The 21992-nt window shown below is 53.5% G+C and overlaps 1 protein-coding gene across 1 annotated transcript in view; it reads left to right on the top strand.

Moving 5' to 3' along the window:
• Positions 1-21992, top strand: part of Fam102a (family with sequence similarity 102 member A) — a 33328-nt gene that overhangs the window by 5085 nt on the left and 6251 nt on the right. Inside the window, exons 2-6 of the mRNA XM_048343616.1 lie at positions 15018-15138; positions 15366-15395; positions 17697-17813; positions 20052-20098; positions 20267-20424. Of these exons, the coding sequence (XP_048199573.1) occupies positions 15018-15138; positions 15366-15395; positions 17697-17813; positions 20052-20098; positions 20267-20424 (473 nt within the window). The remainder of the gene's footprint in view (positions 1-15017; positions 15139-15365; positions 15396-17696; positions 17814-20051; positions 20099-20266; positions 20425-21992) is intronic.

Genomic DNA, 21992 nt, shown 5'->3' with positions numbered 1-21992 from the left:
TGGGGGTAAAGATGCCAGTGTCGTCTCTTCTTCAGATTTCCAAATGGCCCAATCAGGCAGACCCTGGTCTGGCCTTCACGTCTGTCCCTTGTGCCGCAGAGGAGGCGGGCTGGGCCCAGAGGAGAGGAAGGGCTCCTCCTGCCCTATACTCGAGTGCCAGGCGGCCTGTGAAGTAGACTGTGACTTGAAGAGGCCCCTCCCCTGGCCTTTCTTTGGCAGCTTTGAATTCTGTTGGCCTTCAGTGGGGTTTTTATTTGAGCAACCTGTTGAAAGAGCCCTGGCTGCTTAAACATCAGGCACTGCTTGCCTTCTGTGGCTACGGCCTTGTGCCCACTGGGACAGGAGGCTTCAGAGAATCGTTTGAAATTCTTTGAGCATGAAGGAAGGCCTTGGGCAAGTCAGCCCTGCAGCTGGAGGCCAGGCCCAGGCCCAGAGCCTGGGGAGGCTAGGCTGGCTTGGTCTTTCCTCACGTAGGCCACACACTCGGCGGCCAGGGCCTTGCCCCTCACTCCCTCATCCATCCTTCTTGGAAAAGGCGGTGCAATGCCATTCAAGTCTACTGTCATGCGCTGCCCTTCTCTGGGTATCTTGGTGTGGAGCTCAGCTCTGGAAATAGATTGGAGGTGAACACCCAGGGTCATACCTAGGGCTGAGTGGAGCAGGTGTCTGGAGATGCAGAGGGACCTCCAAGATAGGCAAGACATGCCAGACAGAGTCCTGGGGAGGGAAGAGGGGGCTGGCAGGCATGGGTCCCTAAGACTGTGTTGGCTTTGTGCCCCTAGAGGTGAGTAGGACCAGATAGCCCTGCTCCTTGAGTGCTGCCAAAGTGTGGGGGAAATATGTCTGATAAGCATCGAGGAAACTTGGGGGGCTAAGCAGATCTGAAGCAGATATGCCAACCAACGGGTAGCATTTTTTTTTCAGGCAATTTGTCCACTCATTTGGCAGGCATTGAATGAGCTCCTAGGCAGGCTGGCCACAGTCCTTGCTCTCATGAAGCTCACGGTCTCATTGTAGGGCTCATTGCTGACTTAGGGTGCTTCCCTGAAGAAGGAACACTGCATGGGAGCCTTAGGGCTGAGGGAGGGGGTTTGGAGGAGGTGGGGGAAGACCCTTGAAGTAGAGGCCCCCTAGACAGAAGAAGGCACTTGCTTTTGGGGGGGGGGGTCTAGGAAAGGGGTGGAAGGAATCGGTGTAGGGAGGGCAGGGGGCTGTAGTAAATGAAGGTAGAAGATGGCCAGTCCAGACTGCTCCTGACCTTGGGAGTTTTGTGAGGCCCAGGAGTGCTTGCAATGTGGTCTGATGTGCTGGCTAGGATGATGGTTCTTGGCTGCCAGGTGTTGAGGATACAGGAAGGCTTAACCACTTAGTGAAAGACAGTTTGAATGGGTGGCAGTTGGCCTGGCCTGGAGGGGTAGTGACAGGTATAGGGAGAAGCAGGGACAGACTGGAGAGGGTGACAGGTAGAATGGGCAGGAAGGTTAAAAGGTGTTGGAAGAAGAGTGTTCAGAGTGTTCAGAGTAGCTGAGGGTTTGTTGACCTGTATGTTGCTGCAGTAATTGTTGATCGTATAATAATCCAGACTTTCAATGTCTTTTAAGTTGGAAGGTAAGACACATTGCTGGCAGCAGTTTGGCTCAAGGGGCTTTGTAGCTTCCTCCTCCTGTGGACTGTGCCCAGGGATCCTCTTGACCCCACTGTGTACCTCTGGATCCATGGTGTGGTCTCTGTCCCTCATGTTACCTGGGCCAGCCTGGTCCCTAGATCTCCTGTGGAAGGCCTTCCATTTGTTGTTGCAGGGGCAGAGAGGCCTGTGGAAAGGGTCCTGCTGGCAAGTGGGCAAGGTCAGGCTGGGAGACCTCAGAGAGAGCCTGGGCAACGGAGGCTATGGCACCAGGTCAGCTGGCACCCATTGAGGTCAGATTAGATTATCCTGCTAATGGCCTTGATGAGGACTGAGTCTGCCCAGCCTATGCCTGGCTTTAGTATCAACTCCATGGACCTGGCAGGTGCCACCCTGGCAGCCCCTTGTCTTCTGCCTGCCAGCAGCCCTGACCTGAGGTGATCTGGCTTCCTGGAGCCAAGGCTGTTCCCTGAGGCCTGTTTCTTGCTTGGAGCTCCCTCTTGGGAGCTGCTCTAGCGGTAGTGGAGGTGGTTAGCAGCCAGCTACAGGGTATGTCTGTGGGTGCTGCTTAGCTGGGGGAGGAGCGGAGTGACTTTGAGCCCTGCCTGTTTAGTGCTTGGAAGTCCTGACTTGCTTTTTCCAGGGGTTCTGCCTGAGTATTGGCATGGCTGCTGGTGAGTCTGCACAGCCTCAGGAGCCTGTGGATTCAGGGACTAGGTAGTAGGCCAGTTTAGATCCATCTTAACCAAGGAGCCACACAAAGGGTTGAATATAGGGGAAAGACATAGATTTCTTTAGCAACAGACCTAGAGCTAATGTGTGTGTGTGTGTGTGGTGAGGTTGGCTGTCCTTATTATCCACCTCTCCTGACAGGTGCTTTGAATTGCCAGCACAGTGGGTCTGATGGGCTGGCTCAGCTGCTCAGCCTGTGCCTGGCTTTGGTATCCTTGGCTGTGATGATAAATCCTTAGTCTGTCTTGCTGTGAGCCTCTCTTGGTGCCCCAGAAGAGTTTTTAAATGTAGGTCCAGAAGTGCCCTCACCCTCATCTGACTCTGACGCCTGGCAGCTAGCAGCCCTCAGCCCCTGCATCCAGCCTGTTTCAGAGCTTAGAGGAAGGAGAGTTCTGGTCAGGACTTTGCCTGGAGGTTTCTTTTTTAACTCTGCAGAACTGATACTCACTACCTGTGTTCCCAGATATGACCTTCCTTCGCAGCTTTCTTAAAGCAGGGCTGCTTGTGCCTGCCTCACAGTGCTCTGGGAAGGATGTGGCCCGACAACTACCTGCCAGACGTCCAGCTTGGCTCCTGGTCTGGGCTAGTTTGTCCTCCTGTCCCTGGGTTGAGATGTGAGGTAGGCCAAATGTTTGTGCCTCGTGGTGGCTGGCACTGCCCCGTAGGCCAGGACTTAGGGGATGCTAAGGAGAATTCTTTCCCTGCTCAGAGTCCGGGGATATCAGCATGCTTCTTGGCCCTGTTGGCTTGGATTGCCCAGTCTGGAACATCTTCTGCACAGCCAGCTCAGGGACAGCTCTGGCAGATGGTAGAGCTCCCCGCCAAAGTGGAGGCACTGGCAGGGCATGGGTGACTGAGCCTGAACCCCTTGGTGGCCCTCATCCTACCCTTCCCCTGTCTCTAAGCCCAAGCGCCATCTCCTCTGGGAAGCCTTTTCTGGCCTTTCTGCCATGTCACCCCTTAGGCCCTCATCACACTGTACTACAGGCCCCATCCATATGTCTAGCTCCCTCCCCAGACTGGAGCCCTTCATGGACAGGGATAGCCTCCGTTGCATCTCTGTCCTAGGACTTAAGCTGTGGGTTGGCACTGCTCCTAGCTGGGACTTTGTCCCTTGGCTCTGAACCAGTGTGGGTCCTGGTGCCTGCACGTTGCCTACCACCAGCTGCCGAGCCCAGCCCCTCCCCTGCCATGCCCAAAGTATCAGTCCGTGTCAGGAGCAGCCCTTCACGGCTTACCAGGCAGCTGGGTGCCACCATGGGCTCAGTGAGTGCAATTGAGAGGCAGCTGAGGGCCCCAAGGACCCCCACGGCTGGGAGCCAAGCAATAGCAGGCTGGAGACGGGGGAAGAGAATGGAGGCCTGACTCAGGCTCTGCAATTGGCTCTGTAGTGTTCCTGGGTTGCTCTGACTGGCTGGGCTTTGCCCCTACTGTGTCTCTCCCTCCATCAAGTAGGGGTACTCATCTGGAGGAAGGAGAGCCACATAGCCAGGCCTCTAGCAGCTAAAAACTGGCTCACTCTGCTGAGAGAGTAGGTGAGCAGCCTGGCACCAGGAGGGCAACAGTCTAGATCCTTCCTCGCCTCCCACTACTTCCTTTCTGTTTGGCTGGACTACAGAGATGAGGGGGCAGCATGTTGTGGCTTGCACTCACTCCCCCAAGTTCCCAGGCATGTTCTGTGTCTGGAGTCCTAGTCCAGGGATGCGGCTCCCACCCTGCCAGGACACCTGCGGCACATGCATCCCGTTAGTGCTGTGGCATCGGGTCTCAAAGCAACGTTGAGGGATGGGTAAGGCAGAGGAGGCAGTCTGAGCAGAGAATGGCCTGTGGTCTGGGAGGAAGCTTGGAACAGGGAAGCTCTTGGGAATGGCCTAGACAGTGTGCTCTTAGATCGAACCAGAGTAAGAGTTGTCACATTTATCTGTTAGGAACAGCAAGAGCAGTCAGTGGTGGATCTACTGCAGATTGTGGAAGAGCAGGTGAGCAGCTGAGGTGGACAGCTTCCCAGTCCTGTCACTGTGGAAGCAAAACTGACAGTATCACCTCTCCAGTGTTGAACACATAGAAGGACCAGCCGCACAGCATGCACCATTGAATGATGAAGATCGAAGCCAAGAATATATGATGACATTCATATCAACTTCAAAAGCATCCCAGTTGCTTATGCCTGTCATCCTAGCCACTCAGGAGGCTGAGATCTGAGGATCGTTGTTTAAAGCCAGCCTGGGCAGGAAAGTCCATGAGACTCCTACCTCCAATTAACCACCAGAAAACTGAAGTGGTGCTGTGGCTCCGAGTGGTAGAGCAAAAGCGCTCAGGGATAGCACCTGTCCCCTGAGTTCAAGCCACACGACTGACCACACACACACACACACACACACACACACACACACACACACACACACACACACACACACACCATTCCAGTTCAAGTAAAGTGAGGTTATTGTAGCTGGAGTAGAGGTTGTTCTAGAAGGGACTTCTGGGCCTGCAGAGTTCTAGGTTTTTTGGGGGGGGGCCGGGGGGGGTGTTGGTCACATGGATATGTTCTGAGTATCTGAGAGCAGTTCATCTCTATGCCAGGAACAAGCCTGGAGATGCCCTACACCTCTGGAAGGTTCTAGGTGGGCACTAAAACTCTATAGACAGAAACGAGACATCTTTTCCTGGTGCCTGGAGAAGTTCCTTGGGACTTTCTCTGGGTCTTTGGGATGAGAATATCTTGTTTATGAGGCAGTAGCTCATCTTGGCAGTTGCTAGCAGTTTGCTCTTGCTAGGGATTTTCCTTCTGTCTCTTGCAAATCATAGCAGGGATTGCTAGGCTGTGAGGCTTAGCAATCCAGAGGCTTGGGCTCCTCCACTTGCTCGACAGCTGGGTCTTTGAGCTTCGCCTTCCTCTGCTGAGAAATGGGATTGTAAGTTCCACTGTGATGCCTGGATGCCATGGACATGTCATACGCCATCTTGCCTTCGGCTTGCAGCGCATGATCGGGAAAGGCTGGAAGTGGGGGTATCCGTCCAGGACAGTGTTTGGAAGGAACCTGGGGCTGGATGTAGAAAAGTTCACGTTCCTCCCTATCTCCCTCAAGTTGTTTCTTTTTGTTCTTCCTGAGGTTCACCCATTGAAACAGTTGTGATTAGTGCTGCACCACTGCCCTAGCCAAGACACTGTGCCTCCCTGTCTGGGGCTCAAGAGCTGGAGAAGACCATTAGACACAGTCATTAAGAGAAGCTGGGCACCAGAGGGCTCACACCTGTAATCCTAGCTTCTCAGGAGGCCAAGATTGGAGAATGTGGGTTGAAGCCAGCCTGGGCAAGAAAGTCCATGTGATTCTTTTTTTTTTTTTGGCCAGTCCTGGCGCTTGGCCTCAAGGGCCTGAGCACTGTCCCTGGCTTCTTTTAGCCACAGTGCCTCTTCTGGCCTTTTCTATATATGTAGTGCTGAGGGATCAAACCTAGGGCTTCATGTATATGAGGCGAGCACTCTTGCCACTAGGCCATATTCCCAGCCCCATGCGATTCCTATCTCCAGTTAACCACCAGAAAACCAGGGACAGTGGCCAGGCTGAATTCAAGCCCCGGAACTGACTGTGGGTTGGAGTGGGGGTGGGGGTGGGGTGTTAAGCACAGCAGGGGAAGGGAAGGGAGCATTGTCACTTGTCCAAAAGATTCTCTGTGGGGATGTACGTGTGTGTGTGTGTGTGTGTGTGTGTGTGTGTGTGTCCTGAGGCTTGAACTCAGGGCCTAGGTGCTGTCCTTGAGCTTTTATGTTCAAAGCAAGCAGTGTACTACTTGAGCTACAGCTCCATTTCCAGATTTTTGGTGGATAATTGGAGATAAGAGTCTCATGAACTTCCCTGCCTGGACTGGCTTCAAACCCATGATCCTCAGATCTCAGCATCCTAAGTAGCTAGGATTATTCATGAGCCACCTGTGCCCAGTTGGAGATGTACAAAATAACTCATGTGCCTTCCAAGGGCAAAGAGCAGGTTGACCCTGAGCTGCTGTAGCTTCTAAGGGGTTTGTCTGTTTCAGCTAAGAGGATCACATGATACATCTGGACTTGGGTGAGGCCAGCCAGGCCCATCTTGGATGCAGGCAAGACTAAAGCTTGGCCTGTTTGAATGTATTCCCATTGTTCTGCTCAGCCACGCTCATGTAGTTAAGTCTTCAATACATACCTGTGGCATTTGTGACAGAGGCAAGGATGCGTCTAGAGTTGGTCAATGAGTCTACAGAGATTCATCAAATGGCCGCGGAGGAGGTGAATACCAGTGAGTCAGGGCCTCATGGTCCTGCCTGACCGTGAGCCTTTTGTCCTGCGGTTGGAATCTCAGATTGCTGCTGAGGACAGCTGGAAAAACAGGTCGGAGTTGGTGCCAGGCTGTGAGGAAAAGTGACTGCAGCTGAGAAGTCCCTGGTTATCTTGTGGTCACCTCAGGAATGGAGAGAGCCACAGGGAATACTGTGTGGGTCCGTGGGAACACCTGGATGGCAGCTCCAGCGATGGCTAGACTGACGACTCTTTGGACCCTGTGTAGAACAAGGTGTGACCACACCTGGGAAGCCCCTACGAAGAGGTGGTGCGGGAAGATCTAGGCTGCCCTTATGGAGTAGGGGTACCAAGGACTTTCATTTAATTATCAGATGTTCACTGGGCACCCACTATGTGGCAGGCGCCATCTTGGAGGGAAATTGTCTTGCCTTTAGGAGCTCCACTCTGGGAGCCTTGCTGTCTCTAATACACCTAAGACCCAGGCCCAGGAGTGGAAGCCTGCATGTGAAGGGGGCAGGGATTGCCCTCAGGATGGGCTCAGGAAGAGGATAGCGAGCGACTCAGAGGACAGGTGACACCGTGACCTAGGCCCTGGGGATGGGTAGCTCTCCCTCCTCTCTCTCTCCTTCCTCCTCTGGTGCATCAAACACCACCCAGGCCTGAGTCAGCCAGGACCCACACATTCCTGGCCACCTGCCAGACCTTCTCCCTGGATGTTTTCCCAGCCCAGTTCCGGGCCTGAGGAAATGACCAACTAGATCCATGGTCCTCCTGTAAGGAAAGGGGAAGAGGACTAGGTCAGGGGCTGTTCCTGGACCATCTGCCTCTGAGGGGAACTTGAGGTGGTTGCCAACCACACTGAATTCACACATTCATGTGATTATGCCAGGCCATTGTATATAATGCCATGAGCTAGAGACAGGGTAGTGGCAGACACCCAGAGAGGCCAAATGTCCTTTGGCTGGCAGAGGCTGCTCTTGGTCCTGTCTCTGCCTCCTCATACCTTTTGAATGGGCCTGCTGGGAATCTGGGAGGGGCAGAAAGGAGAGTCCTCTGAACAGAGCCAGCCCCCATCTCTGAGTGTACTAGTCCTGGGTTCTGGGAGGGGAGGTTGTGACTATATCTGTGTCTTTTTGCCCTGAATTCCTGGGGCCTCAGGCCCAGTACAGCCCTGGCATAGGAGTTCAACTTAGGAGTCAAAGAGCTAGGGGTTCAGATCATAGATTTCCTGGCTGGAAGTCCTTGGCTGGTCACTTACCCACTCTGGGTTTAGGTTCCTAGCCCATGACATGGGGTGATGGGCAGTAGATCTGGGAGGATAAATAGGGAGAGGCTTGGCTTAGTGCCTTAGGCACTTTTGCAGGACCTGGCTTCTGGGAGCCATCTTCCCACCTGCCAGGGCTTCACGCTGTCAGTTGGCTGTTTTGTTCAAGGCTGGTGCTCTATTACTTGAGCAACACTTCCACTTCTGGATTTTTTTTTTTGTACAAGAGGGTTTACAATTCAAATCAGTTTATCAGTTTAATGTATGTTAGCTAATGTCACCCTTTCTATTGTTCTCCTCACTTTTAGCTTTTTGCTAGTTAAGTGGAGTTCGAGGTCCATGGATGTTTCTGCCTGGCCTGGCTTTCACCTGCAATCTTCAGATCTCCACCTTTTCTGAGTAGCTAGGATTGTAGGTGTGAGCTGTCAGCTTCCAGCAGGAAGCTAGTGTTCAGAAGCACCTAGCACATGGGAGGGTACCCTGGAAGCAAGAGCTGGGCTAGGTCACACTGGGTGGTAGAGTTGGATAACACTTAGGTCAGAGCCAACAGTTTACTTTGGATCCCTTCACCTAACCAAGAGGGAGTAGCCAGGCCTAGGGATGGAGTTTAAAATAGAAAAATAAAAAATAAAAAAAAAAGAGGGCGGGACTCCTAGCATCAGTTGAGAATCACATTCATGGATGGTTGTCCAGGTTGTAGCTTGAGCCACCCACATAATCTGGTTCTTGGTCAAATGGCAGAGCAGGACATTCAGTTGTCTATATCTCTAAGCAGGGAAGCTGGCATCAGTCTTCCTTGAGTTTTTTTTTTTTTGTCAGTTGTAGGGCTTGAACTCACAGCCCAGGTACTGCCCCTGAGCCCTTTTTGCTCAAGCCTAGTGCTCTACTACTTTGAGCCACAGCTCCACTACTGGTTTTTGAGTGGTTAATTAGAGCTGAGTCTTACAGGGACTTTTCTGCCTGGGCTCAACTGGGATCCTCAGATCTCAGCCTTCTGAGAAGCTAGGATTACAGATGTGAGCCACTGGTGCTCAGCTGGACGTTTAACCTTAACTCTTCCCAGCAAGCCTAGATTTCCTGGCCTGCCCCGCACCTCTTGTCTGTCTTAGGATAAGTTTCCAGAGCCCCAGATGGCTGTCTACTCTGCTTCTTTGGGTCACTGATGCCAACTAGTACTACCAGCTCATGCTCAATCCTGAGTCATATTTAGGGCTTCTCATTGGCAGGAGAACAGAAAAGGCAGCTTGGAGTTAGGGGGTGGGGGTGGGGGGTGGTTACTGAGCATTCTGGTGTCAGGCACCAAGTGGTTTGGCTTCTGAGAACTTGCTGCCCGTGCTATGGAAGGAGGGGCTTGGCTGGGCCTGAGCTGCTTCCCTTGCACGCAGCCCTGAACTCCTGGCAGGAGCCAGGCGCTGCTGGGCTGCCACGTTGGCTCTTCTGGCCCACAGCTCCTGGACAGATGCCTTGGCTGGTCCCCCGGGGCGGGCCCCTCCCCGGGCAGTCGTACTCTCCTCTTCGGGGAAGCACTGGCAGATGTTGTCGATTTAAACTATTTCCTTATTAGACTCTTGCTCTCCTGGCCTGGGCTGGCTCTCCCCAGCTGGGAACCTAGATTGTATCAGTGAGACGGCTCACGCTTCCAGAAACCAAGGCCTCAAGAGGCCAGGCTAGGAGTGGGCAGAGCTGAGGAGAAGCAGACTGGGCGGCAGGTGATGGAGGACTTGGATGGTAGAACTTTTCTGGTGACTCTTGTCATGGGGGCTGAGCCTGGGGGCTGGGAGCTCCCTAGGGTCCCTGCACCAGAGTCACCTGGAAGCAGTTTGAAGTACCCTTCCTAGGTCTCCAGCAGTGAGTTGTTAAGTTCTCAGTTGGGGGAGATGTGGCACTATCCGGACACTTTCCCCCCCCTACCATGTTGATACTGGTGCTTGAACTCGGGGCCTGTGCTGTAGCCCTTAATTTTTTGCTCTAGGCTCTTATCATTTGAGCCACAGCTTTACTTCCAGCTTTTTGGTGGTTAATTGGAGAAAAGAATCTCATAGACTTTCCTGTCTCTGTTGGCTTCAAACCTTGATCCTCAGATCTCATCCTCCTGAGTAGCTGGGATCCCAAGCATGAGCCACTGGATCCCTGCTGGTATGGCTAATTGTGCCACAGTGCACAGGGCAGCTCGCAGGACCCTGGTCCTGTGGAGTTTGCAGTTCTAGTGGGGACTGTTGGGAATCTCCACTGGGGATCCCACTGCTGGCGGTGCTTCTGTCCTGCAGTGGGGGCCATACCTACTTTGCTCTTGAGATTGAGTCCTGCCCCCTACCTGATACAGCTGAGGAGGTGAAGGGCTGAGGGTGGCCACAGGGTCACCTTGCAGTCACCAGGCCTGCAGGTTCCCTTTCCCTAGCCTTGTGCTTCTGTGACGACTACCATTCATGCATGTGCTTCGGTACCAGCTGTGGAAAGAGACCCCGTGGGCCCCTGGTAGCCTCTGGACAAGAGCAAGCTCCCATGGTAGCAACTCCTTTGTCTCCAGGTGCTGGGGATGTGGTAGCAAGCTGTCCTTGGGGAACCACAGAGCCCCAGACTGTCAGGCAGCTTTTGCTGGGACCTCCAAACTTCTCAGAGAAGCTAAGGCCAGTGGCTCACTGCAGCCTGGCTTGCCGCCCTCCATCTCCGAGGCCTCTTCAGAAGTCTTAGATTGATGGGTCCCTGGGAAGGTAACATTCCCACCCTGTTGTTTGCTGTTGAAGCCTTTCTCCTTCCTCCGAGACCCCAGGGATTGCCAGTCACTTCCTGTGTAGTGTCTTCTCTTCCCTGCTCTGCCAAGGGCCCTGCAGGAGGTTCACACGGGTGGTCACACCCAGAGCCAGCACCACAGTGTCTGTGGGTATAGCATAGAGGGCCAGCTCAGTGTGGAAGTCCAGTGCGGTATGTTCTCATACTGCTCTGCACAGCTGCCAGGCAGGGGCAGTCAGGTTGCTGGGCTGGCCTTCCTGGGGCCAGGAGAGCCTGGGGGGGTTGGGTATTCTGAGGACAACTGCCTAGGGGGGCCTCCACTATTTCAAGACAGCTCAGAAATAGCTGAAATCTGCTTCTGTGGTGGCTGCAGTGGGTGGAGGACTCTCCTGCCTTACTGGAATTTGTGTCTAATTGTATATCTTAAGAACTAAAAATGAAAGTGGTGTCTGTAATTACCTGTCCCCATCAGCAGTGGTAGGGGAAGCACCCTGAAACTCCAGTCCTGCCAACAGTTTGCACTGCGTTTGATGGCCCCCCTTGGTAAAGCCTTGCTTGAGAAAGTCCTGGATCAGATAGCTGGGGAGGCTTTCCTTCTTTCTCCCTTTAAAATTTAAATTATGGGAATAACACTTGGACAAAAACAGAAGAAGGGACCCTGGCTGCCCTCAACCTGCACTGTGGTCAGACCTGGCTCGCTGCTCCCTTCCTCTGTCCACTGTCCTGTCTCCAGTATCAATAAGCCACTTGTCCCTGGAGCCAAACACCTGGGAATTCTGGGCTCCTTGGGCGGGAATGATCACTGTGCCTTGGTTTTGTCATTTACTCATCTGTTTGGTGCTGGGGATTGAACCCAGGCCCTGTGCATGCTGCTTTTTAAATTTTTTTTTTTTTTTTTATCATTTTAGTTGTTGCTTCAAGCCTGGAGGAGCCAGGGCCTCAAGCTTGTAAGCCTAGCTACTCAGGAGGCTGAGATCTGAGGACCATGGTTCAAAACCAGTCTACACGGAAAAATCTGTGAGACTCTTATCTCCAATTAGTTACCAACAAGCCGGAAGTGGAGTTGTGGCTCAAGTCGGGGAGCTGAGTAGCTAGGATTACAGCTATGAGCCACTCACTCTCTTCAGTCTTGCCTTTTGTAGCCAGCATCCCTCCCCCACCTCCAGGCCGGAGCCTGCTCATCTCATTGTTCCTGCCCTGGGCCTCCCTGGGCTCTCATTCCACCCTTCTTAAGATACCTAGCTTTCTCCCTCCAGAGGGTTCGGCATCTAATGGAGAGCCTGTGCCATCCTACTTCTTGGAGGCTACCCTGCAGGGCTGTGACACAGGCCCTGAACACAGATCAGGAGACAGCTTTTCAGCCTCCACCTCTGGGACTTTGGGTAGGCCTCACAGTAGGTCTGAGCCTCTTGTTCTTCATCTAAAAAGTGGGCCAGGTGAACAGCCACTTGTCTCAGTGTTAAGGTCTTCAGGAAGGGCCTTCTGCTGTGGTATTGATTTCACTCTCACAGTGACCTGCTGGGGGTGGGCCGGGGCCTGGCAGCCAGCCTCTTCCCATGGGAGTGGTGACATCTAATAGTGATTGTTTACAGCCCTATGGGAACAGGAGGGAGGCCCAGCACTGATCCCTGATCCTATGAGGCTATCGCCTTCCGGCAGAGGGAGGGAGGGAGCCTGTCACCTGAGCCTGAGAGGGCTCCACGTGCTTTCACTGGCTTGCCCTGGCAGGACCGGCAGGAACCACAAATGGGCCTCTAGCTTCCTGGCTGCCGTTCCCAAGGCTGTCCCTCAGAGTGGGGAGGAAAAGCCCACAATTCCCCCGCCCCCCAGCTCCATCCTAATCCCTCTGGTGTCTTAACAGGCCCTTAGCCCCAGCCTCCTCAGCTCTCAGGTCTCCACAGCTGCTCCCACTCTGGTGGGGTGGGGCTTGGGGTCTACCTGGGAGCTGAGCCCCTGCTTCAGCTCCTAACCCTGGCAAATCCCCTGTGGCTACTTGGGAGGTGCTTGTCTTCTCTGTGCTTCTGCTGGTCTCCTGGGTGTCTGCTGTTGGCTTCTAAGCCACCATCCATGAGAGCAGCACCACTGCTGGTATAAAAAGGCCCCAGAGTCCTCATCATGGTGCCCAGCAGGACCTGACCCCTAGCTCGCTCTTCTCTTCTTTCTCTCTCACTGGCCTCCTTACTATTTACCCGTTTACCAAGCATCTTTTCACCTCAGGGCCTTCGTACTTACTGCCACATCCTTACTGCAGTCCAAGCCTTGCTCCCACATCACTGCCATAAGGGCCAATGCTAGCCACCTGACTGAATAGCGGCATCGGCCTTCTCATCGCTTACAGCTTCTTGCTCTGCATTCATGTGTCCAATACACTGTGTATTTTTTTTCAGAGAGGAAGAACACTTTGATTGAGGGGAGAAAAAAAGCATACAGTTCACGATTTCGAGTTTGTATGTTTTTGAAGTTCTGGAGATCGAATCCACAACCTTGTACATGCTAGGCAAGCACTGTACCTTGGAACTACACCCTTAGCCCACTGGTGGTGGTTTCCAACATTCTCATGGCTGTGCATCGTCACTAGTCATTTGCGGAACATTTTCATCACCTTACAAAGAAACCACACATCCATTAGCTGTCACTCCCCATTTCCCCAACTCTCCCCAGCCCCTGGCCACCATCAGTCTACTTTCTGTCTCTACAGATTTGCCTTTTCTGGGCACTCCCTAATAATGCAATCGTATGCTGTGGGGTTCTTGTGCTCTGGCTTCTTATCCTTAGCATCAGTATGTTGACGGTCACAATGCCCATGTGACATTGTAAGTGCTGTAGTTCTTCTCCATCCTATGAGTAGACCAAGTGTTACTTTCCATTTCCCAGGTGATTTCCCAGGGAATAATACTAAAGTGTATGTTTACGTACAAGTGTTTTGTGGATGTAAGTTTCCTTTCTGTGGGTGTGTACCTAGGAGTATAATTGCTAGTTCCCTTGGTAACTCCACATTAACCTTTTGACAAGCGCAAGGTTCCAAACAGACCTGAGTGATGCCGAGTCCATAGCGGAGCACTGCTGGCCCCAGGCCCTATGGGTTCCAGCTGCCAGGCTTTCCTGGGTTCCGTGCCAGCCAGCTGAGATGATAGCGCGCCGGCTCTGAAGGTGGACATACTACCTTTGGGCTGCTTTGTCAGATCCTAGGGATGTGGTCAAAGCCTCAGTGCCATCTGTAGCAGGGGGTGGCATAGACCCATGGCCCAGGGCAGCTATGAGAGAGAAACAGGCCAGTGGCCGGGAGATGCCTGGCTGTGGATGACCTTCACTCTGAGGCCCCCCATCTGGCAGGTAACCTGTGCCCCAGTCACGTAGGGCGGGGAGAGGTCACATCCTTAGCTGTTGTCCACTTGGCTGGCTGGTTAGATGGGATGCGCTGTGATGCTGTCTCACGCCACCCCCGCCCTTCCGTGGCCGCCCCTTCCTGAGCTCCGGTTCTGCCAGGGTTGGGGGCAGGGACTGCTGCATTGCTGCAGAGCTCGGCTTCCCTTGCCACGTGCTGCTGCCGTCGTTTCCAGATCCCACTGAGCTCCAAAGTAGCTAGGTGTGGCTTGGGTGAGCTGAGCCCACCATTCCTAGAGCACGATGGCCTCCTCGCTGAGGAAGGCTGGACTGTTGGCAGATTCCAATTCCTTCACGGTGTGGGCACATAGGAGGCATCGCACAGGGGTAGATGCTATGAGTCCTGTTGTCTGTGCTGTTTATATTGGCGGTGAGAATGCAATCCTGTCTGGCAGAACCCAGCTGAAGGCCCAGCTAGCTCAGCCCTTGACTGGCTGGTGATCTGGGAAGTTTTCTGGCTTCCACCTCGTATCTGAGTAGTCCTGCCTGAGCAGACCGATGTGAGTTAGGGCCACGTGAAATGGCAGGAGCCAGTCCAGGTCAAGGAGGTGGAGGAGACGCAAGCTGGTCAGTGGGCTGACTGCCCGGAGGGGAGCTGCTCCAGCCGGACCTCACTAATGGTTGCCCTGCATTTCTTCCTTTTTCATTGAATGCTTTTTGTGTTTCTATGGCAAATATGCTAGCACATTCTTGGGGAAATAGTCGTTTCATTTTGGCAGTAGGGGAATTTGAACTAAGGGCCTCCAATGCTTGCTGGGCAGGGGTGCTACCATTTATGCCTTTGCCATGTGAACAAAATACCCTCAAAGCCCCATTTTGCCTTATTTTTTTGGTTGGTCTTAGGCTTTCACCTACTTACACTTCCTCCTACCTACACTTCCCAAGTAGCTGGGATTTCAAGAGTGAGCCACCACCTCAAGTTAATTTCACTTTCTATCACAAAGAAAAAAAGTGACAGTTCCATGTCTCTGACCCCTATGCTCTCCTGCCCGTCTTGGCCTCTGCAGGGAGGAGGTTCAGGAGAACTGTGTGCGGTGGCGGAAGAGGTTCACCTTTGTGTGCAAGATGAGCGCCAACCCAGCTACTGGCCTGCTGGACCCCTGCATCTTCCGTGTGTCCGTGCGCAAGGTGAGGCCGGGCTCCTAGGACAAGAGGAGCACGGGGCTGATGGCGTGTGATGGTTTTAGTCTCTTCCCCAGATGTGTCCCCTCCAAGAGAAACATATGGGGACTTGCTCTGCCCCTTTTCTTGTTCTCTCCTGGGGCTTAGATTGGGGAGGGGGGTACCCAGGGAAACACATGAGGTGCTGGGGTTCTCTAGTCATTCCTGATGCTTGTGTTTCCCCTCTCATGCAGGAGCTGAAAGGCGGGAAGGCGTATTCCAAGGTAAGAGGGTCCATGTGAAGAGATGATAGGATGGGGTGGATGGCAGGAAACAGACCTAGCGAAGTGTCCAGAAGGACTTCCAGCCCCATTTCTGCCCCAGACTGAAGACACTCAGCCCTATGTGAGGTGTACTGTTTTGAGAGGGTTTCCTTATTGATTGTCTTTGTACTTAACATAAAGACAGTATTTGCTTATTGCTATACAAATAGCATGAGAACTCACAAAGGAGAGGCCATATTTCTGCCTCCCTTCTTTTCTGCTTCTCTCAGGACCTCCTCCTTGGGTTGGTTAAGATCTTCCTGACCAGGCACTGGTGGCTCGTTCCTGTAATCCTCGCACCTCAGGAGGCTGAGATCCGAGGATTGTGGTTTGATGCCAGCCCTGGCATGAAAGACTTGACACTCTTATCTCTAACCACCAAAAAGCTGGAAGTAGAACTCAAGTGGTAGAGCTCCAAAGCTAAGGGACAGCACCTTAGTTTAAGTATCAGCATACACCATAGTATCAGCACACACACAAAAAAGAGATATTTCTCGAGTGTGTGGGGTGTGTGTGTGTGTTGCTAGGGATTTTGCCCAGGGTCTTGTACATGCTCAGCAGGGTGCTCTATCACTAATCTATAACCACAACTCCTAACCTTTTAAAGAAAAAAATAATCTACCATATGTACAGAGCAGTGAGTAAAATCATGCATGTCATTCGGAGCCCCTTCGGTGTATACTTGTGTGCCCACAAGCAATGTGATTTTAGAAATTGATGTACAGATTCTACAGCTTTCGTTTTTTATTTACTCAGCACATTGTGGGCATCTTTTGCTGTCACCGTAGTCCTCTGTGTGTTCGATGGCAGCCGCATCCCAGTGCACGGCTGGTGACAGCTGACTCAACCAGTTCCTACTGCTGGACGTGTGTTGTCCCCAGGTTTTCACAGCCCCTGTGGGCAGCTCAGTACTTCACAGCTGAGCTTCATCTGTGGGGCAAGTGGGGTAGATGCCCTGGTGTGGAGAAGCTGGCGCTACCCTCAGTCCACCTTCTCTATGAGGAGTCTTGGGAGGCTAGCCTGGCAGCAGCAGGGGCAGAGAGGCTAGCTCAGCAGCAGGGGGTACAGGCCTTCTCCCCATCTTTCACCCATGGGAAGACCTGAGGGGGAGGGGCTGGGCAGCCTCTCCCTTGCCAGAACTTTGGAACACCATGGGCTTCTGTATACGCTGCCCCGGTCCCCATGTCCTCTGCTTCTTCAGGCCAGCTGTGGAGGGTGAGAGTTTCTTCTCCTGTTTATTCGTGAGGGAGGGAACCTCTGCACAGCCAAGAAAACTTAACCAGCGTATAGCCAGGAGCATCTCGGCAGACGTGAGGGGCACTCGGCATGTGCTGGGGCCCCATGCCTGCTGTCTCTGGTAGGACCTGGCACCGATCAGGCCTGATTTTGGTCCTGACTCTGTGTGTTGCTGGTCGGATTACTTCCCCCTTCCTGAACTTCGTATACTCATCTGGAAAGTGGGGTCCCTCTGTGAGTCAGTGGGTCTGGGATCCCAATCCAGTTCCTTCCTTCTGGAGCCTGTATCTCTAAACACCAGTTAGAGACTTGTATGCATGTCCCTGATTTGTTTGCTTGTCCTTGAAGTCCCCAAGCCTGGCATCTCCTCTCTTCAACCTCTGTCTTCCCTTTGGTTAGGCCAATTGGCTCCATCTGGCTCTTGGTCTTCTCATGTTCTTGTCACTTCCTTCCTTGTCCCTCACTTATGACCTGGACTCAACATCAGAGGAGCAACCCCAGTCCCCGAGGGCCAGTCCAGACCCTGGAATTTATTCATCAGTCCCTCGCCTTGTGATCTGCCAGGGAAGGTCCACTCTCACCGGGTCCTTTCCTGGGCCCCTTGTGGGGGTGTGGCGTCCCCCCTAGCCCACCACTGAGTTCCCATGGGTCTTGCCTGTCTTCTGCCTGCTCTCCTGGCAGCTCCCGACAGCACTGCCTTGTTTCCCAGGGAACAATGTGTCTGTGTCACAGACAACAATGTCCTTTCATCTCCAGCATGCTGGCCCCGGTGCACATTGGGACTCTGTACAAAAGGCGCTTTGTGTGACTCAGGGATGTGAGCGTCTTGCTTTGCCACATTGGAGCCTCTGACCCAGGGACTCTGTCCTTGGGCCCCGATTATGCAACAGTCAGTCAGGGCTGGGGGGTGGGCCTATCGTGTCTGCCCTCCCCTCCCCCACCCTGCCAAGTTAACCCTTGTGGTGCATCTCTGTACCACACCCACACTGCCTGCAGCATCCCACACCGCTCCTCTTTCTCTCCTAGCTGGGATTTGCCGACTTGAACCTGGCCGAGTTTGCTGGCTCAGGCTCCACCGTGCGTTGCTGCCTGTTGGAGGGCTATGACACAAAGAATACCCGTCAGGACAACTCCATCCTCAAGGTACCAGGGACCCTGCTGCCTCTCCCACCCCAGCTGAGGGAGGGGACAAACCTAGCTTCTCATCAGAATCACCCGGAAGGTTGTTAAAACCCAGGTTCTCAGCCAGTGGCTCACATTTATAACTCTGGCTACTTGGGAGGCTGAGAATGGGAGGATGGCCAGGATGGGCAGCAAAGTCCCTGAGACCACCACATCTCAGAGGAGGGAAGCCGGATGCGATGGCATGTGTCTCCCACACACCCGTCATCCCAGCAACTAAGGAAAACCTAAAATAGGAGGATTATGGCTCAGGGGTATGGCCTGGGGAAGGAAGTAAGATCCTATTTTTAAAATAGCTCAGACAAGGGCTAGAGGTATGGCTTACAGCAGAGTACCTGTCTAGCAAGCTTAAGGCCCTAAGTTAAATCCCTAGTACTGCTGAACAATAAAGTACAGGTTTTCACATGGACAGGTACTCAAGCGCCATCCAGGTTTGGGGGTGCCGAGGGCTTTCTGTTTCCCACCTCATGACCCCAACAGCAGCCTCAAGGTCTTGGGTCTGCCAGTCTCAGGTTTGCATTAGAAGGGAGTAGAGACACTGAAGTTCCATCATTTTTCCAGGGCACAGCACATCTGACATTTGATCCCTTTTTTTTTTTTTTTTTTTTTTTTGCCAGTCCTGGGCCTTGAACTCAGTACTCAGAACTGAGTACTGTCCCTGGCTTCTCTTTGCTCAAGGCTAGCACTTGAGCCACAGCGCCACTTCTGGCCATTTTCTATATATGTGGTGCTGGGGAATCGAACCCAGGGTTTCATGTATATGAGGCAAGCCCTCTTGTCACTAGGCCATATTCCCAGCCCTGATCCCATCTTTTGACTCCACCAAGTCAACTCATAACCCTAACCTATGTCCACGTGACCTGAGGCAACCTGGTTCTGTGGCTATCCAAGAACCAAAGAGCTGATGCCCTAGACTTGTGCGTACCTTTCCAGAGCCAGGCAGGGTGAGCACCTCCGAAGCAAACTGCCTCTTCGGCCTTTTGGGAACAGAGGTATCTCCATATCTGCTGCTAACATTCTTCTCTTCCTCCCACACCCTTCTACCTGACTGAGAAAACAGGTGTAACGCCACCTCTAGAGTTCCAGTGGTATGGCTGGCAGAGCTGGATACAGGTGGTATACAGATACCATGGAGGCATCAGAATAGATCTAGGCTATTGGGTGTGGTAGTGTATACCTGTAATCACAGCACTTGGGAAGCTAGGCAAGAGGACCTTGAGTTCCCAGCTAGCCTAGGCTACCTAGTGAAACTAACTTGAAAAAGGAAAAAAAAAGGGAGGTTCAACTGATAGAAGCTGGGCCTTTCATCTTCCCCGTGGTGGTCTTGTGCACCTTCAGCTGGAACAGTCAAAGGAATCTGGAGGCCAAATGACCTTAGGTTCGAGGCCAGCTCCCCACACTTGTGGGAATGATCTTAGGCAGTCACTGATCCTCGTGGAGTCTTGGTTTGCTAGTCTACACCTACTTTGTAAGCTATAATCATAGCCAAGTAAAATGATGTACAAAAAGCATGGGATCTGAGCACCTCTTTCCCAGCCTGCCACCCTCTGCCTGTCACTTGATCGCAGCCTGGATTTGGGGACCCACACCTAGCCACGTTTAGGCCATTACCAGAGTCTCTGCCCGAGTGTGCTCTACCACTTGAGCCATAGCTCCACTGCTGTGTGCTACATTCCTGATTGGTTTCATGTTTTCACTTCATTTATTCCTTTACCAGCCCCTACTGGTAAAACATCATGGAGGACCCTGAGTGCCCCCTATTTCCACTGTGGGAGCACTGTGACCCTACTCCCCCTTCTGCCTGCCATGGTGGACCCTTCAAGTACCCCCATCCCCATGGGGGATGCTCTGAGCCTTCTACCTTCCCCACCCCTCTTGAGTCCTTGCCCCTCACACAGCTTGGTCTTGCTCTGAGTGGGGCCGAGTGGCCCCCACCCCGAGGAGCTCACCGTCTGATTGTGATTTGAAACCAGCTGAGTGAGCCTCAGCTCGCTGGGTCTCCCCTCGCTCCCAGGCAGGCCAGAGCACCCATTCTATCTTCCGTGTAGGAAATGGGCTCCGTGTGGTCAATTCAGGGAGGAGCAGAGCCAGAACTGGAGTCCCGTCCGTCCCTTCGGAGGCAGAGCCAGGAGGCTGCTGGGCCGCCGTGCCTGGGTGTAGTGCTAGTGGCTGGGGCTGATCTCTCCCCTTTACCTGTAGGTCACCATTGGTATGTTCCTGCTCTCTGGAGACCCCTGTTTTAAGACGTGAGTATTGGCCAGGCCCCAGTGTGTATGGCGGGGGGGCTTCATCCTGGGCATTTGATGAGTGGGAGGTAGGGGGAAGGGCAAGAGTCTTCCTTCCTCCAGGCTCTGGGGTTCCCCTGTCTTCATGTGAGATGGCGCACCCAAGTCACCCCTATTTGTTCTCCCAAGGCCACCATCCACTGCGAAGTCCATCTCCATCTCGGGCCAGGACTCCTCCCTGCAGCTGACATGCAAAGGTGGCGGGACCAGCAGTGGTGGTAGTGGCAGCACCAACTCCCTGACAGGGTCCCGGCCCCCCAAGGCCCGGCCCACCATCTTAGGCTCAGGTATTGGCCCTACGCCCCTGCCCCTCTTCTGCCAGTGGCCCCAGTTCTTTGCCAGCCAAGGGAGATGGTAACGAAGAGGAGGGCAGAGGAAGTACTTAGGACTGCTCACACTGCCCTTGGCCCACCTGGGCTGAGCACCCAGCGTGCTGGCCGAGGTGCTGGGCCGAGGCTGCAGCAGCTCCTGGCAAGGGACTGGAGCAGTCTCCCCGTCCTTTTGGCCCTGCAGCCTAATAGGCCAAGCAGGCCCTAGCACCTCCACCTGCAGACAGGGCTGGGGGGGAGAGAGGCCTGGAAGGTGGGATCCAACTGGGGCTGGGGAAGGCTTTCCTGAGGTGATGGCATGTGAACTGCCGTCTAGGGTGTGAGGGGTTGGTGCCAGGCAGAGGGTCCTCCCTCCATCGGACCCTGGCTGGCCATCATGCCGTCTCCAGCCTCTCTTAAAAAATGAGATTGGTGGGCTGGGGATATGGCCTAGTGGCAAGAGTGCCTGCCTCGGATACACGAGGCCCTAGGTTCGATTCCCCAGCACCACATATACAGAAAACGGCCAGAAGCGGCGCTGTGGCTCAAGTGGCAGAGTGCTAGCCTTGAGCGGGAAGAAGCCAGGGACAGTGCTCAGGCCCTGAGTCCAAGGCCCACGACTGGCCAAAAAAAAAAAAAAAAAAGAGATTGGTGGGCTGGGAATATGGCCTAGTGGCAAGAGTGCTTGCCTCGTATACATGAAGTCCAGGGTTCGATTCCCCAGCACCACATATAGAGAAAATGGCCAGAAGTGGTGCTGTGGCTCAAGTGGCAGAGTGCTAGCCTTGAGCAAAAAGAAGCCAGGGACAGTGCTCAGGCCCTGAGTCCAAGGCCCAGGACTGGCCAAAAAAGAAAAGAGAGAGAGAGAGATTGGTGACAGTAACTGCAACCCAGCTTGCTTTAGGGCTTAACTCAACTGAGCAGATGTACGCGCCTGCCTCGTGCATTGTGTTCTTGGTATTACTGATGTGAAAATGAGAGGAGACTGTGGCTGTCAGGAAGGGAGGGCTCTGACCCGCTCCAAGGTATTTGCTAGCCCCCAACTCCGGTCAAGCAGAGCCCCCAGAGGGATGAGCTTTGGCCCTGCATGCCCTTCATGGCGTGAGCTCACAGTTGGAAGGTGGATCGTCCCCAAGGTGATTAGGGAACAAACAAGACGGCACATGTGCCTCGGTTTGTGCTGAGTAATTAGAAGGGGGCCCAGGCCTCTCTGGGTAGTTTGGTCCCTGCGGTCTGCTTACAGTGTGGGGCCATCAGGCCTCCAGGACTCAGCTTTTCCCTAGCCCAGCTTTCCTGCAGAACCAGCCAGGTGAGGCCTGGAGCAGGGGAATACCAAGGAAGTTTGTTTTCCCTGGGCCCCCGTGGCTCATGCCTGTAATCCTAGCTATTTGAGGGCTGAGACTTTGGAATTTAGGTTCGAAGCCAGCCCAGGCAAGAAAGTTTGCTTTGGAGCAGCCTAGGATAGGGTTATTGACCTGTGTCCCTTTGGGCCTTGGCCTAATCCCTTCCTCTATCCTGTGCACTCCAAAGATCCAAGTTCACTCCAG

This window comes from Perognathus longimembris, chromosome 1, assembly GCF_023159225.1.
Source record: "Perognathus longimembris pacificus isolate PPM17 chromosome 1, ASM2315922v1, whole genome shotgun sequence".
Classification (NCBI taxonomy): domain Eukaryota; kingdom Metazoa; phylum Chordata; class Mammalia; order Rodentia; family Heteromyidae; genus Perognathus; species Perognathus longimembris.
This window is presented reverse-complemented; position numbering and strand designations above follow the sequence as displayed.